This window comes from Halichoerus grypus, chromosome 11 (genome assembly GCF_964656455.1).
Source record: "Halichoerus grypus chromosome 11, mHalGry1.hap1.1, whole genome shotgun sequence".
In the NCBI taxonomy this organism is placed as follows: domain Eukaryota; kingdom Metazoa; phylum Chordata; class Mammalia; order Carnivora; family Phocidae; genus Halichoerus; species Halichoerus grypus.
In genome coordinates this window covers 6,505,547-6,520,937 of record NC_135722.1, presented here as the reverse complement: position 1 = coordinate 6,520,937, position 15,391 = coordinate 6,505,547, and the positions used below count along the sequence as shown (strand labels likewise).

The 15,391-nt window shown below is 56.1% G+C and overlaps 2 protein-coding genes across 2 annotated transcripts; one reads left to right on the top strand and one right to left on the bottom strand.

The window, feature by feature from the left end:
* Window positions 1-926: 926 nt before the first annotated feature.
* On the top strand, window positions 927-2,558 carry CST6 (cystatin E/M). The gene is made up of 3 exons (XM_036121550.2): window positions 927-1,207; window positions 1,913-2,038; window positions 2,368-2,558. The coding sequence occupies exons 1-3, from the start codon at window positions 968-970 to the stop codon at window positions 2,452-2,454; spliced, it is 453 nt and encodes a 150-aa protein (XP_035977443.1). The 5' UTR covers window positions 927-967; the 3' UTR covers window positions 2,455-2,558.
* A 2,338-nt stretch (window positions 2,559-4,896) lies between these two features.
* On the bottom strand, window positions 4,897-14,094 carry CATSPER1 (cation channel sperm associated 1). Its single transcript, XM_078059117.1, has 14 exons — window positions 13,966-14,094; window positions 13,749-13,888; window positions 13,195-13,649; window positions 11,954-12,166; window positions 10,611-10,724; window positions 10,295-10,445; window positions 9,923-10,014; window positions 9,660-9,803; window positions 9,431-9,494; window positions 9,179-9,251; window positions 8,976-9,036; window positions 7,485-7,560; window positions 5,294-5,408; window positions 4,897-5,132 (listed from the first exon to the last, which is right to left on the bottom strand). Exons 1-14 carry the CDS (start codon window positions 14,092-14,094, stop codon window positions 5,106-5,108), a joined length of 1,854 nt encoding a protein of 617 aa, XP_077915243.1. The 3' UTR covers window positions 4,897-5,105.
* Between the last annotated feature and the right edge of the window lie 1,297 nt (window positions 14,095-15,391).

Below are 15,391 nucleotides of genomic sequence, written 5' to 3'. Positions count from 1 at the left end.
TTCAGTGCTGTCTATTAAACCAGATTTTTCCAAAAAAAAACCTCAGCGCCCTATTTTGTTGCTGCCTCCAGCCTGCACTGAACACCTATGGGTGGCCCAGTCCCAGGCGTTAACGTCAGAATAACCTTAGCAGGTGAGGGTTGTCCCCTTTCCTCAGAGGATGACAGTGAGACCTTGGGAGGCCAAGGGACTTGTCGGAGTCACCAGTCAGTAAATGGGAGAGCCGCTACGATGCTCCGCCCCACTTCCTGGCCGTCCTCGTCCTGTGGGCTCAGTCTGGTTTGAGAGCACAGATTTGAGTTGTCTGCTTGGGCTCAAAAGCCAGTGTCATCATTTACTATTTACTACCTGGTGTCCTTGGGCAAATTTGTTCTCCCCTCTGCTTTTGGTTTCTTCCTCTTTCTTCGGGAAGTGGAAACGTTACTAATTCCCATTTCTGGCTGTGAGGGTCAAACAGCGCCCGGCTCAGCGCACCGGGCTCCTTTCCTACTGTTTTTATAGGACCAGGCCTTCTCCAAGCACTTGACCCGATGAGTCCTCACAGCAACCCATTTTACAGAGAGGGAGACTGAGGCAGTGAGCCATTAAGTAATTTCTCCCAGGTTACACAGCTAGTAAATGGTGGCAGTAGTAACAGTTCGCTAGTAGTTGTTGGGTCTTTCATACCGGTCGGGCCTTCCCTGACCTGTTTGAATGGTGGGCCCTTGCTGGGGACGGTCACTGTCCTTTCCCTCACCGAACCGGGCGTGTCCCTGGAGCGCAGGGCAGCATCGCGGGACACAGGTGTGCTGGGGCCTTCCACCGCCCACTCGGGCAGAAGGGAGGCGGCCTCCCGGCCCTCCCAGGCTCCGCCAGCTCCCCGGCGGCGGCCCTGCAGCGGGGGCGCGGGGCGGGCGGGGGCGCCGGGCGGGCGGGGCCTGGAGCCGGTAAAAGCGGAGCGCGCGTCGCGGGGCCCCGACTGACAGCCATGGCGCCTCCCAGCCTGTCTCGGGCGCTGGGCCTGGGCCTGCTCGCGCTCTGCCTCCTGCTGCTGCTCCGCGACGCCCGCGCCCGCCCCGGGGAGCGCTTAATCGGAGGCCGCACGAACCTGTCGCCCAGCGACCCGCAGGTGCAGAAGGCGGCGCGGGCGGCCGTGGCCAGCTACAACATGGGCAGCAACAGCCTGTACTACTTCCGAGACACCAGCATCCTCAAGGCGCAGAGCCAGGTGCGGCCGGGCCGGCGGGACAGGGACAGGGGCAGGGGCAGCGGCGGGCCGGCGGGGGCAAGGCCGGGGAGGCGGCCGGGGGGTGGCCAGGTCAAGGGGATGCCACAAGAGCGTTCAGGACGTTTCGACACGATGTATTTTTTAAACTGAATTAATGCCAAAAATGTATTAGGAGGGGCCCCTGGGTGGCTCAGGTGGTTAAGCATCTGCCTTCAGCTCAGGTCATGATCCCAGCATCGTGGGATCAAGTCCCTTGTCGGGGTCCCTGCCCCTCCCTCTGCCTCCCTCTCTCTTTCCCTCTCTCTCTCTCTCTCTCTGTCTGTCTCTCATGAATAAATAAATAAAATCTTTTAAAAAAAAAAATGTATTAGGGACAACATATCTAGATTTCACTAGGGTCTAGCCCTGACTTACACGGGGACTCGCTAGCCTCACACTAGCCCCTGCCCTGGGGGTGGACTGGGGAGAGGGGAGGGAGGGAGATGGGGCAGTGGGCTTCAGGGCGTGTGCACACCTGGGTCTCAGCTTCCTGTGTGGCCCAATCCTCTGCCCCTCTCCCCGGGGATCCCCACCAGAACTTCCCCATCCAGGGTCGGAATGCCAAGGCGAGGCCCAGGCCCCGTGCTGAACGTGGAGAGAGGTGAGAGGTGTGGGTCAAGGGTGGTCTTCCAACACTCCTGACCCGCTCCTGCCCTCCATCCCCAGCTGGTGGCCGGCGTCAAGTACTACCTGACCGTTGAGATGGGGAGCACAGCCTGTCGGAAGAACGTGGCCACCGGAGACCGCGTCGATATCACGACCTGCCCCCTTGCCACGGGAGTGCAGGAGGAGGTAAGGGCCCTGCACCCCACTTCCCAGCACCTGAACCCGTCTGGCGGGCCGCGCTGATGTCTGCCTGAACCTGCCCCTGTCTTCTGGATGATTCAGCCCCCAGGCCAGGGTGGGGTACAGAGAGGAGGAGACTTGGGGCTTCTTCCTCACTGGACTGGGCTAGAAAGATCTGGGATCTAGTCCTGCCCATTTGACTCATTGACCCTTTGGCCCAGCGACTGTTCCTCTCGCACCCCAGAGTGGAGTGTCGCAGGCTGAGGGTGGCAGTTGTGAGGAGTCAGGCCTGGGACCCAGCCTCACCCCTCCTTCTCTCCCTGCTCTCCCTGCAGAAGCTGCGCTGTGACTTCGAGATCCTAGTGGTCCCCTGGGAGCATTCCTCCCAGCTTCTGAAGCATAACTGCGTGACCATACCGTAGACCCCTTTGGGCATGGGAGCTGGAGGGAGCAGGCGCTTCGTGGGAAGGCACTTCAGGTCCATGGGCGTATCTGTCACAATAAACTGCTGGCACTGCTTCTCGCATTGGACTCTCCCGAGTGCTCTCCTCCTCCTGCCCCCACTCCCTCCTCCATCTCCCATGCCCACTTGTGGCAGCACCCCTTCCCAGGCCAAAGACAGCCCATACCACCCCCAGTTGAGCTTCTGTTGTCTCAGCCCACACAGTGTGAGGGCGCAAGGTTCAGTCCCCAAATGTGGAGTTCTCCAAACACCTCAGCGTCACAGACACAGACAATCAAACCTCCAAGGACTCTCACTATTCTCAGAGTTAAGGGGTGGGAGACAAACTCACAGGAGAGGGATGATGCCCCAAGACTGAGCAGGGGCAGGAGTCAGGGAATACTCTGAGGGGTGCCGGAGCTCCCAGGACGACCCAGGGTGGCACAGGCTGGGTTCAGCCGGCTGAGCTCCCAACCTGTGCGGTTCCTATACCCGCCCGCGGGCCAGCGATGCCAGGGCCCCCATAGGCCATAGGGCTGGGACAGTGGCTTTCAAGTACAGGCCATGGGCCATAGGCCAGAGGGGGTCCCCAGTGCTTTGCCCCAGGCAAGACCCCTGGAAGGGGCTGGACAGGAAGCCCAAAGGAGACCAGGGTCAAATCTGCCCACAGGAGGGATGAGAGGGCAGATGTGATTTCATTTCACAAATGAAACGTCATTTGAAGAAAACAGAACTGCAACATTTTTTGCACAACTGAATTTGTGGCTGCAAATCATACTCACTATCCACACACACACACACACAGAACTCTCAACACACCACACACATACACTGAAACCACAGCACACACTTGGATGCTCCCAGATACCATATACATATCCAGAAAATCACACACACAGCCTGGCCACCCAGAAACACACGCACTGAAGCAACCCCCTCCACCCCAAACAACCTGGAGATGTATACAGACCTCCACGCACACAGCCCGGGAGACCCACACGCCCCACCCAGAGCTGGGCCTCAGATGCACCAACACACACCCACACCTGCGAGCTGGGACCTACTGAGGAACAGCCCCCGGTCCCAGGCCCAGGCCTCTGCTCTCAGAGGCCGTACTGGGGTAGGGATGGGGGGCGGGGGTGGACACTAGCGAGGCGACTGGCACGAGGAGGTCTGCGGAGCCAAGGGGCTGAGCTGGACAGGAGCGAGGGCTGCAGGGGAAAGTTCAGCCCTGCTTCTGTCCCCACCCGTTAGATGCGGCAGCTCAGGCAGCCCAGGGCCGGGCAGTGTGGCCGTGGCTTGGAAGGGCCCCCGCGGGCCACCCAGCACAAGCCTCCAGCCTGGAGCTGGCATAGGGAAGCGGCAGGAAATGCTTGTTGAATGAACGTGTGAGGTAGTGGGTGAGGTGAGGCCCGCAGATACCTGCCAGGTGGCTTCTCCACCCCCGGAATCTGTGCCCCGATCCCAGAAGCCATTTCCTCGGCACAGTCTCTCCCCAGGTCCTGGGCCAGCCTGGAGGTAGGGGGAAGACTGGCACGACTGTCACCCCTCTGTCCCCACTCCGGAGTCCTGCTCCTGACCCCCTCCAGCCTCTACTGCACCCTGGCTTCACTCAACCAGAGATGAGGTGGCTGCTGGGGACAGTGGAGCACCCCACTCTGGTCCGGAAGCCCCCAGGTCTCCAGCACCCTGCCTGGACCCAGGCACTTGGGGACCTGGGGCAGAGCCTCACCTCCACCCCCCAGCTGTGGGGACAGGGGCTCTGGGCATTTTGCCCAGGTTCAGGCTGAAAGTAGGGGAACTCACTAAGCCTTAGGCCAGGTAGGGTGGGGCTTGACCATTAGGCTCATTCCCTGCTTTCCTCTAACAGAGGCTCATCCATTTCCCCCCCCAACACACCCCCACTCCCACACCCCCACTCATGTTCCCTGCACCCTCACCAACAGCCTGAGGCCAGGAGGACTTGAGCAGCCTCCATCCTACTTCCCCTCACTGAGGTTCTTTAGCCTGACCCCAAGCAGGGCAGGATACGGCAATGACCTCTGACTTCCGGGTGCATGCTATCCCCATCGAGTTGGCACTCTTGTACTGGATTCCGAGGGTCTTGGTAGGTCCAAGTTCCGGGCTGTGAGCCCCTATTTCTGGAGCCTACTGGCCCTCTAGGCCCCGACAACTAGGGGCTATTATAGTTGGTTCTTTTTCCCCAACTCCTGGGCCAGATGGACCTTCCTCCCGAAAGCAAGGTGACTGCCCACTCACCCCTCCAGCCCTGAGCCTGGCCCCCTTTCTGAGTCACCGCTCTGGCCGCTGCCGATGCACTGCGGGCCCGAGCTGGAATGCGGGCCCTGGAGAGGACCAGGAAGAGCGCCTTTCACACACAACACTCCCTCTGTCTCTCTCACACACACACACACCAGCAGTGCACACACGTGCGCGTGCACAGTTCCCCTGCCCTGTGCCTTGGCTTAGCCAGGGAGGACACAGAGCCATTTGGGGTTTTAAAACTGTTAGGGCCCAGCCCTGCAGGCCCGATGATCATTCCAGCAGATCAGGGGACTTGTCTTGACCCACAGCAGTGGGCAGCTTGCCAGAGGCTGCAATCCGCATCCCGTGTCTCTCTGCATCCAGGGGTCACTTCCTGAAGTCCTCTTCTCCAGCCTGTGGGGGTGGGATGGGCGGGTGACCGAGCCAGTGCCAGCCTCTGCTTTCCCCCACGCCCATGTGACTGTTCGGGGCCCTCTGGGCACAAGCCTCCCATGCCTGGCCTTCTGGGGTCTTCCCACTCTGGCCCCTCTCTCCTCTGGTCCTGCCTGGCGCACCTCAAATGCAGCGTCCACAATCTCATCAAGAACGGACGCCTGGGAGCGGAATTTCTGTTGATGATGCTCCACGCCGGCCACCAGCTGCAGGAAGTGGAAAAGGAGTTCCCGCTGCCTTGGGGGTAGAGGAGGGAAGGGGCAAGCCTGAGCTGACCTGCTTGGCAGGGTCATCCGGGCTGCCAGAACCCCCCCTCCAGCTCTTCTCACCGGCCTCCCGCCAGCCCCCCATTACAGTTTTTCTGAGTGGGGCCTTTCATGCCGTATCTCCTTTCCACAAATAAAAAGCCCCCATTTGTGCCGGTGCCAGAGAGGGTTCTACCTGCTGTTTACCCTCCCAGTTATCCATCCCTCCATCCTTCTGTCCACCCCTCTGGTGGCCCCTCCAACTACCCCATACCTCTCTGTGCACCCACTCACCCACTTACCCATTCATCCGCCCACCAATCTAGCCATTCACTCACTCATCTGACCACCCTTATCCCTCCATCTACCTGCTCTTCCCTGGACCCCCCCACCCACCCCTTCACCATGTTGTGCAGTCAGCCATCCACCTAACCGCCCCCCCCAACCATTCACCCAGCCCACTACCCATCTGTTAACTCCCTCATCACCTGCCCATTTTATAAATCCATCCATCAAGTGACATTAAAATCAATGAACACTGCCAGGCGCTCCGAGGACACAGACGTTAACAAGAAACAGTCCTTGCCCTTAGGAAGCTTCGCCTGTGGCAGAGTGTTTACGCTTGCGAGAAGAGTAAACCAGAGTGCTGAGGGTCCAGTCCTGGGGATCAGAAAAGACTTCCAGAGCAAGTGTCATTGAGCCGAGTTGGAAAGACACGAGAAGCTTTGCCAGGCTTGGGCAAGGTTCCTGGTCCGCTACTCCAGAAGAGCTGGAGTGTACTGGGGGCCAGGGCAGGCCTCAGGGAAGGAGGCCGTAGAGAGTGGGTGAATTGGAGATGTAAAGTCTGATGAGGAAGGAAAAGCCCAAGCTGCTTTTAACAAAGACCACTCTCTAAATAAATAAAAAGAATAGAAGAAAGGAAAGATTAAAATAAACAACAACAAAAACAACACCAAACAAAAACAAAGGGCACTCATAGTGGAGGTGAACCAATGGGGAAGAGTCTGGAGGCCCAGAAACCCCCATAGAAAGTGTTACCGAGGTGCCAAGGGCCCACTAGGCCAGTGGCCAAGTTGCTGGAACGGGGGTGGGGTGGGACGGGAGGGCCAGGACGTGAAGCGAGCAGGATTGGAACTCAGCTCTCCCAAATCTTGGTCACTTGAGTCTGCCATTGGCAGCCAGAGAACATTCCAGGCAGAGAAAACAGTGTGGACAAAGGCCCTGAGGTGGAGAAGTATGTGCTATGCTTGGGAAACAGTGCGGGGACAGCAAGAAAGTAGCCAAGGAAATGAGGGAGGTTGGCAAAGGCTGGGTCACAGAGGGCCTTTGGGGCTTGAACTTGGACGGCGGGTGAGGAGGGGCTGGAGGCTGCCAGTAGTCGGACTGCCCTGTCTGCTGGTTTGGAGCCAGTCTGGATGAGGTGCAGCGGGGCCCAGCTTTCAGAGGGAAGGCTCTCTGAGGAGCCAGGCCTGAGAACCAGGAAGCAGGAAGTCTGTGCCAAGGTCCCCCAGCCATGAGCACAGCCACAAGTCCCCAGCTGTCCTGGCCCAGCTGGCCAATCGCTTCAACGGGAATGGGATGTTGACCATCTGCCTCCCAGGCCTTTACCCAAGCTGTTCCTTGACGCTCCCTCTTCACCCCTCCACCTAGCCGAAGTCCAGCACCCTCATGGCCCAGCACAGGTCATTGGCAATTGGGCTCTCATGGGCACGGGCTAGTCTGTGTCCTGAAGAACTCACAGGGCCTGACCCAGAGCAAGGGTCAGGGATGCTTCCTGAGTAAACAGATGAGCAGACTCCCTGCTGCCCTGCCTTTGCCCTCAGCCTCAGAGGGGCTCTCATGGCCCAGTAAGCACTGCTGGTGGGACTCTCCTGGTGGTGCAAGCTGGCTCAGGGGGAGCAGAAGCCACTCATGGTCTCCACGTCCCACCCATAGGCTCTACATGGGCCTTGGCGCCCCACCCCCTTCCAGAGAGGTGGGCAATGTCCCTTGCCCTGTCAGCCCATGGGCAAGACCCCAGACCCCTCCCCTTAGACTTGGGGCCTCCCCTCCCTTTGCATCTCCTTACTTCTCAGTCATGGTCCCAAATTTTTTCTCGATGAGCTGCTTCTGTTTGGTGTGTTCACTCACCACCTCTTCAGGGTCTGGATGTAAAAAAGGGGACAGTAAAAAAGATGCCCAGATTGAGAGGAGGTAGAACACACCCCATGTGTCATGGAGGTAATTCAGAGGGGCTAAAAGAGTTTTTGCCCATGATGCCCCCAAAGAGATGGCTTCTCTGGGCGTGGTGTGTGTATCAGATTTGTTTGTTTGTTTGTCTTTCCCTCTGGTAAAAATCCCCCAGTTTTCCCGAGGAACCACTCCTGTCCCTTTTGGGTCCACCTTGTCTAGCAGGGGGCTGACCCCACCGCCCACCTCCAAAGACATGTGACTCAGGCCTGGCTAATCAGAACAGCCTATTCTTTTGGCTATTGTGATTGGTTCCAAAATAGGTGATCAAAGCAAAGAAGACACATATCCGGGACTTTGCTATAACTACAGGAAGAAGAGGAAGTCTCTGCTTGGCATGATAGGAACGGCTAACCTGTGAGGATTTCCCACCGCAAGGGAAGAGCCACCCTAAGCACAAAACCATGCGGAGGACACAGAGCAGAGAGATGGAAAGAGACCAAATCCTAACCAGTATTCAAGTCCTGGATCTAGCCATTCCTGAAAACCACACACCCTCAATTTGCTAAGTAATTTCTGCCAATTAATTCCTCTTTTTGCTTCAGCTTTTTTGCACTGTCTTTCCCTGATCGAAGGGGCAGGTGAGGGACCTGGTGACCCTTTGGGACCCTTAATCCTCTAGTGTCGATGAGCCTAAGAGTGGGATCCTTAGAGCTCAGATTATCTAAAGTTCTGAAGATCTTTAAGCAGGAAGCAAACCAACTGTCTCAAAATCAATTCATTCAGAAAGTCAAGTTTATGAAAATGAACATGTCCAGGAAACTTGATTTTTAATGACTCTCAATCCACTTTGAGTGACTCTGGACAAGTGTGTGCAATACCTTGACGAAAGCCTCCAAGGCAGTCAAAACCATCCCATGTAAAACCAAGTGCTCTAACCTTTGTAAGTTATTAGAAGAAATGAGCATTTAGTGAATCATAATTTGGCTAATTAGTCATTTCACAAACGGGGCTTTCAGGAATTGACGATCAGTTTAATTGCTTTTCAGAAGATTATCTTAGAGTTCTTCGGACCAAAGTTCTTTTTTTTTTTTTTAAGATTTTATTTATTTATTTGACAGAGAGAGAGAGAGAGCGCACAAGTAGGCAGAGAGGCAGGCAGAGGGAGAGGGAGAAGCAGGCTCTCCGCTGAGCAGGGAGCCTCACGCGGGGCTTGATCCCAGGACCCTGGGCTCATGACCTGAGCCGAAGGCAGCCGCTTAACCAACTGAGCCACCCAGGCGCCCTGGACCAAAGTTCTAAGCTCTGAAAGTCCTCCTGAGTCTCAGATTCTCAAACTCTGCCACTGGACCTGGAATTGTGTGTCCAACTGCGGAAGGAGGGCCAGTACCTGATTTGCTGAGTTCGGTCAGTGAGTCATCCAGTAGCTTCTCATGGATCCGCGCGGCCCTCTGGGAAGAAGAGGCTTTTGTCCTGCCCGAGTCCCCTCCCTGTCTGCCCTTTCCTGGAGCACCCTCCTCCCTTCCCCCCAGCCTCTGCGCCCACCCCTTCATGGTTCCCTCCCAGGTCCGCCTGCCCCACCCCACTCAGTACCTCCTGCTTTACTTTCTCCAGGCCCTTGAGCAGAGCCATCTGGAAGTTATCCACCAGGACAGCAATCACCAGGCTGGGGGTGGTGGGGGTGGATAGTGGGGTACTCTCCAGGAGGAGGCTGTAGGAGAGGCCCTGCACCCTCCTCTGGGTTCATTGTGGCATGACCAAGGGGAGAGGGCTGGGGAGGGGTGCCCCAAGATTAGGTGGGGGTGGCGGTGAAGCTGGGGAGCCAAGTAGGGATGGGGTCCTCACTTGAGGAAGATGAAGTATTGGATGATGATGTAAATCATGAGAATGGGGATGATGTACCAGGCGCCTAGGAGAGAGGGTGTCGTTTGAGCTGGGAGTTCCTTGCCCACCCTCGCCACACCCCTGCCAGCAAGGATCAGATGCCCCACTTTGCAGATGGGGTAACTGAGCCCTCGGGGTCTGCCCACCCAGCCAAGCCCCTGCCTTCCACCCCGCCTGGGTCCTGTCCCACCCTGGGCCCGGCTGTCCAGGTAGATGAGGGACCAGTCATCCAGGGTGAGCATGGTGAAGAGGGTGAAGATGGTGGAGAGGATGCTCTGGAAGCGCTTGGGGTCAGAATGACGGAACAGAGCCCGGAGCACCACAGAGAAGAGGACTGGCTGTTCAGGGCCAAACCAGGCTCGCAGAGTCCCATTCTCCAACCCCGCTCTGGCCACTACAAACCCGCCCATCACAGCACCTCAGGCAGACCCCAGCCCCCACAGCACAGGATACAGAGGCAGGTAGACATGAGGATGAGGATGGCGGTGATGGACGGCAAGGACCGCGCCAGAGTCCCGGTCACTTCCTGGAGGCTGGTCAAGAAGCTGTGGAGAGGCTGAGTCAGCAGGGGTGGGGATCTGTGCCCAGCAGCCAGGACTGACACCACTGACGGGGGGGCACTGCTTTGCTAGAGGTTTGGGAGAGCTCAGCCCTCTCTGGAAAATGATTGATCCCAGCAGACGGCAGGAGGCTAATCAGAAGTGGGCTGGAGTCCACAGCCTCTTCGTCCCCCATCCCTTGAACAGGTCACAGCAGATTCCCTGGGAGCCCAGGCCCCTGTACCCCTTCCTACAGGGTGGGGTGGGCAGCCGCGGCCCAGCTGACCTGAGCCTCCGGAGGACCCGGATGGCCCGCAGGGCCCGCAAGCTCTTGAAAACCTTGAAGATCCGGAAGACGCTTTGGTGGTAGACGAAGGAGGAGGAGTTGTACTGTAAGAGCATGAAGTCCAGCATAGCCATGATCATGATGAAGAAGTCTGAGGGCACAGGGGGCTGGGAGTCACGGGCTCCTGCCCAGGTGCCTCATCACCCAGACCTGCAGTCCCCTCAACACCAGCACTCCCTGCCAGTGCCCCTTTTTGTCCCCAGCCTCCGCTAGCAGTCCAGTGGCTACCCCCCCACACACACCCATCCCCACCCACCCAGATTGTTCCAGGAGTCAGAAAAATACTTGAAGCCCAGAGCAGTGATCTTGAGCGCAGCTTCCACCACGTAGATGCAGAGGAAAATGGAGTCCAAGGCCATGAAGAACCACTCTGCAGGGACACCAGGGGCTCACTCACAGCCCTCGGCAGCAACCCTGGCCCCTCTCTCCTCCTTCCCTCTGGACCTCACACACAGTCCCAGTTAGGGAGGACCCGGTTCTGCCCTAAGGGTTGTGTGTCTTAACTGCTCTGTGCCTCAGTTTTCTTGTCCATAAAACAGTGATAATACTGTCACTTGGCCTGACCTCCTGACCTCAGGGAGCTTCTAGCAGCTTCTGCCTAACTGTCAATCTTACCGTTTAGAAGCTCGGGGCGGAACTGCTGGAACAGAAAAACATTTGAGGAAGACGGCCGGCACGGAATCAGAGAGTGCCTCAGCCTCATTGTCATGCTAAAAACCCTCTCTGAATATTCATCCCAAGCCCTACTAGAAGGAGCCTGCTTTCCCTAGTGAGGAGGTCACAGCTTTAGAAATTAATCCCCTGGATCTCCTTATTTCTACAAATAAAGATGACCTTGTGAGGCAGCTCCACCTGGGGTAGTCTGTATAGAACTCACCAAGCAGCAGACCCACTTTGGTCTGGGAACAGTACCAGCCGGCCTGAGAGCGTTTTCATGAACATTGGCTTCCCTTAATACAGAATAAGAATGCGGCCAATCTTATGCTCTGCTTCGTTTATTTACGCGGTGGCAGGCCTTTCTCTCACTCTGCTGCCAAGGGTCTCAGGGGCCGCCTTCCCCGGTTTTCCACTCTCACCCCTCCAGTGTCCTGGCCCTTCTAGGCGACCGGGGTTCCCTCTCGCTGCCCCACATTAGGGTCGATGCGCCACCTGGTGGCGATATTACAAACAGCACATTCTCCAGTTTAGCAGGCTCTTGTGTCTCTGGCTGGCTGGTTGACCTCAGCAAGATCTCTGAGCCTCATCTTTAACACTGGTCAATGTTGTCTACCTCCCAGGGGTAAGGATGAAATGAACTAAGTTACATAAGCCACCCGGCACTAGATCAGGCCCACAAGAGGCCTAGAACAAGATCTATGGCTTTCTCCATGTGAAAGTGGCTCCTCAGGGGCGCCTGGGTGGCTCAGTCAGCTGAGTGGCTGCCTTTGGCTCAGGTCGCCATCCTAGGGTCCTGGGATTGAGTCCCGCATCGAGGTCCCCGCTCTGCGGGGAGCCTGCTTCTCCCTTTCTCTCTGCCTCTGCCTCCTCTCTGTTTCTCATGAATAAATAAAGAACATTTTTTTTTTTTTTAAGAAAAGAAAGGGGCTCCCCAGCTCTTACCACCCCGGATCTCAACTTCAGCGAAGGTCTGTGCCACAAGCATGGTAGTGTTGAGGCAGACAACGAGGAAGATGAAGGCTTCAAAGGGCAGGGACTGAGTCAGGTTCCTAAGCATTCTCCGGAGGCCCTTAATGAGGTAGCTTAATTTTTCCCACAACCTATAGAAGAGGTTCACAGTGTGCAGCCTCTTGTGGGCCCGCTGAGCTCTGGTGGCTGTAAGGGGAACAGAGAGTCAAGTCCGTGTGGAAGGTAGCATGGGGATCCCAGGCATCCTCCCAGACTAAGTTGGGGTTCATCTTCATGCCTACCTGTTTGCCTACCATTCACTCACTGAAGTGCCTCTATGCTATCTTGTGCTGATCCTGGGGCTACCCTGGATCCTGGGGCTACTGGACTCCTGCTGCCCCTTCCATGGCAGATGCCAACTTGTTTGGGATTTGTGGTCTGCTCAAGTGCATCTTGTGGGCTCATGATTCTATACCTCCAGGCCTTTCTTTACCCACGTGGCGACTTATGCATGGAAAACCCCATTTTCCACACTACCCCATCCTCTTGGTGAACTCTCCCTCTCCCTCTGAGATTCTGCTGAAACATCACCTCCTTTTGGCTGCCTTCCCTACTCCCATCCAGTTAGGTACCTATCCCTCTCTGCTTGTTTGTGAGACTGTTACTCTGTTTACTGAACCACTTGGGGCCAAGCTTGGGGGATTGTGCTTTAATAGCCAAGGTCCCTTCCTGCCCTTAAACAAGGCCTTCTTTCAGACACTGGATGTCTGTCAAGATGCTCACAGTTTAGTGGGGGAAATGTGGACAAATACAATCTACAGTGGTAACTGTCCTGATATGGAGGATAGGCCACCATCACTGGGTGGTCTAGGATTGGTTGTTTAAGTGACCACCCCCCAGTCTTGGAGCCCCTCAAGGGCAGGATTTGTTTTCTCTGTGCTTCCAGGGTCCAGGCGGACCAGGGACCCATATTAGACAAGAAGAAATGTTTGAGAAGTGAATGCATATAGGCACAGCAGTGACTGGATGAACAAACTACTAATGGCCTGAAGAGGTACATCATTTAAGGAATAGAAGATTGGATGGTGAGCAGTCAGGTGAGTGAATAGCCAATGGAATATGCACGCAGCTGAGAGTCATGCCTCATGATCTGTGGAAGGTCAGTGCAGGGCCCAAGTCAGGCCTGGAATCTGGGCCAGGCTGTGTGAGTTGGGGGTGGGGGTAGAGAGACTCACTTTTGCGCTTCTGAAATTGCTCATCTTCTTCTGCCCAGCTTTCCGAGGAAGTTTTAGAGGAGGAATCCTGAGGATGGACTTTGCTGGACCCCTGGGATGCATGTGAGCGCACTGCACTGTGGGAACGAGTGAAGCTAAAGGCTGAGCGCTGTGCCTGCACCATGCTAGGTTGGAGGCCTACTGAATGAGAAAAGGAAGAGCCAAAGGAGGCTCCGGCCACACCGTGAGACTTGTGTGGGCCAAAGACTTGGGAGCTACCATGATGGTACTCCCTGTAGCGGTGATCACCATGGAGATAATCATAACGATGCACACTATGGTGGTGCTCGCCGTGGTGGTGCTCCCTGTGATGGTGCTCACTATGGTGGCCATGGTGGTGTTTGCTGTGGTGGCCATGGTGGTGCTCGCCATGGTGGCCATGGTGGTGTTCACTGTGGTGGCCATGGTAGTGCTCACTGTGGTTCCTGTAGTCATCATAGAAATGAGGTATCGAGCGATCATGGTAGGCGTCCGCATAGGAATGGTGGGAAAAGGTCTCTCCATGATGAAGAGGCTCTCTGTGGTGGTGGGCTTCATGATGATGGTGCCTACCATGGTGATGGGCCTCACTGTGATTGTGAGGGCCACCATACGTGTAGGAATCTTTATGGTGGTAAGGCTCACCTTGGTGATGGAGCCCACTATGGTGGGAAACCTCACCATGGTGGTGAGACCCACCATGGTGGTGGGGTTCCCTATGGTGGTGAGACCCACCATGGTGGTAGGGCTCACCATGGTGGTAGGAGCCACTATGGTGGTAAGGCTCACTGTGGTGGTGGGGCCCCCCATGGTGGTAGGGCTCACTGTGGTGGTGGGACCCCCCATGGTGGTAGGGCTCACCGTGGTGGTGGGACCCGCCATGGTGGTAGGGCTCACCGTGGTGGTGGGACCCCCCGTGGTGATAGGGCTCACCGTGGTGATGGGGCCTACCATGATGTCTTCTGCTACCATGGTGGTACTCACCATCAAAGGGGCCCTCACCAAGAGAATGATGGGAGAAGATAGTGCTATGAGAAGGGGCCAGGGCAAGGGATGTGAGATGGTGGGCTCTACCATGATGGTGGGCCTCACCATGGTGGTGGGAGTGGTAGGAGTGATGGGAGTGGGGAGAATGGTGGGAGTGGGGGGAATGGTGGGAGGGGGCATTGTCATGAAAGTCTTGGAATTCATCAAGGTGGTGAGATCCACCATGATGGTGGGACTCACCATGATGGTGGGACTCACCGTGATGATGGGATGTTCCATGATGGTGGGACCCGCCATGATGGTGGGACTCACTGTGATGGTGGGATATGTCATGATGGTGGGACTCACCATGGTGCTGGGACACACCGTGGTGATGGTACCCATGATGGCGGTGGACTCCACTATGGCCTGGCCTGTGATGTGGGGTTGGTGAGCCAGGGTGAGATAACACATCCAAATCATTGGTGTCTGCCTCATTTTGAGCTGTTTCAGCCAATGAGGGTTGATCCATGACTATGCTGGTAACACTGGAATGAGGAGATCTCAAGATGTGGGCCCAACAGTCTCCTCCCTGAATTGTCCTTCCAACCGGTGGCACTGGAGCTTCTAGGAAAGCCTGAGTCTTCTCATGGAATTCTCCCTTTATGATGTCACCAGCAGACCCCTTCTCAGGTCTAATTCCCAAATGCCTCCTTCTGGGGTGTAGTTCAGAATCAAGGATCATTGTGTCTAACCTCTTCATTGTAAAATGAGGAAACTGAAGTCAAGAAAAGGGAAGGGCTTATTTCCCAAGGGTCAGCTGGGAAGATGGCAGAGTAGGAGGACCCTAAGCTCACTTCATCCCACAGATACAACTAGATAACACATCAGTGTAAATAACCCAGAAAACAATATGAAGACTGGCAGAACAAACTCACAACTAAAGATAGAGAAGAGGCCACATCAAAGAAGATAGGGAGGATCAAGACATGGTTTGGGAGCAGAACAGACCATAACCGTCCACAGTGGGAAGGGAGCCAGTGGTGTAGAGAAGGGTGAAAAAGAGACTCTCACATTAGGGAGCCCATGAATGGTGAGGATGAATCCCCAAGCATTTGCCTATGAAAGCAAGAGGGGCCAAATTTCCTGAGTTCTTACAGCCAGCCAGACTTAGAGCCTGGAATTTTAAAAATCAGCATTCTCTGCTCTGGGA

What these genes read in the sequence shown, in the direction of transcription:
- CST6 (XM_036121550.2), top strand. Translation starts at nt 968, where the DNA reads ATGGCGCCTCCCAGCCTGTCTCGGGCGCTGGGCCTGGGCCTGCTCGCG. An exon ending in TCCTCAAGGCGCAGAGCCAG is followed by an intron (nt 1,208 to 1,912) that starts GTGCGGCCGGGC and finishes CTCCATCCCCAG; the next exon opens with CTGGTGGCCGGCGTCAAGTA. An exon ending in CCACGGGAGTGCAGGAGGAG is followed by an intron (nt 2,039 to 2,367) that starts GTAAGGGCCCTG and finishes CTCTCCCTGCAG; the next exon opens with AAGCTGCGCTGTGACTTCGA.
- CATSPER1 (XM_078059117.1), bottom strand. Translation starts at nt 14,094, where the DNA reads ATGGCGGGTCCCACCACCACGGTGAGCCCTACCACCATGGGGGGTCCC. An exon ending in CAATACTTCATCTTCCTCAA is followed by an intron (nt 9,252 to 9,430) that starts GTGAGGACCCCA and finishes CACCACCCCCAG; the next exon opens with CCTGGTGATTGCTGTCCTGG. An exon ending in TTGTGGACGCTGCATTTGAG is followed by an intron (nt 5,133 to 5,293) that starts GTGCGCCAGGCA and finishes CCACCCCCACAG; the next exon opens with GCTGGAGAAGAGGACTTCAG.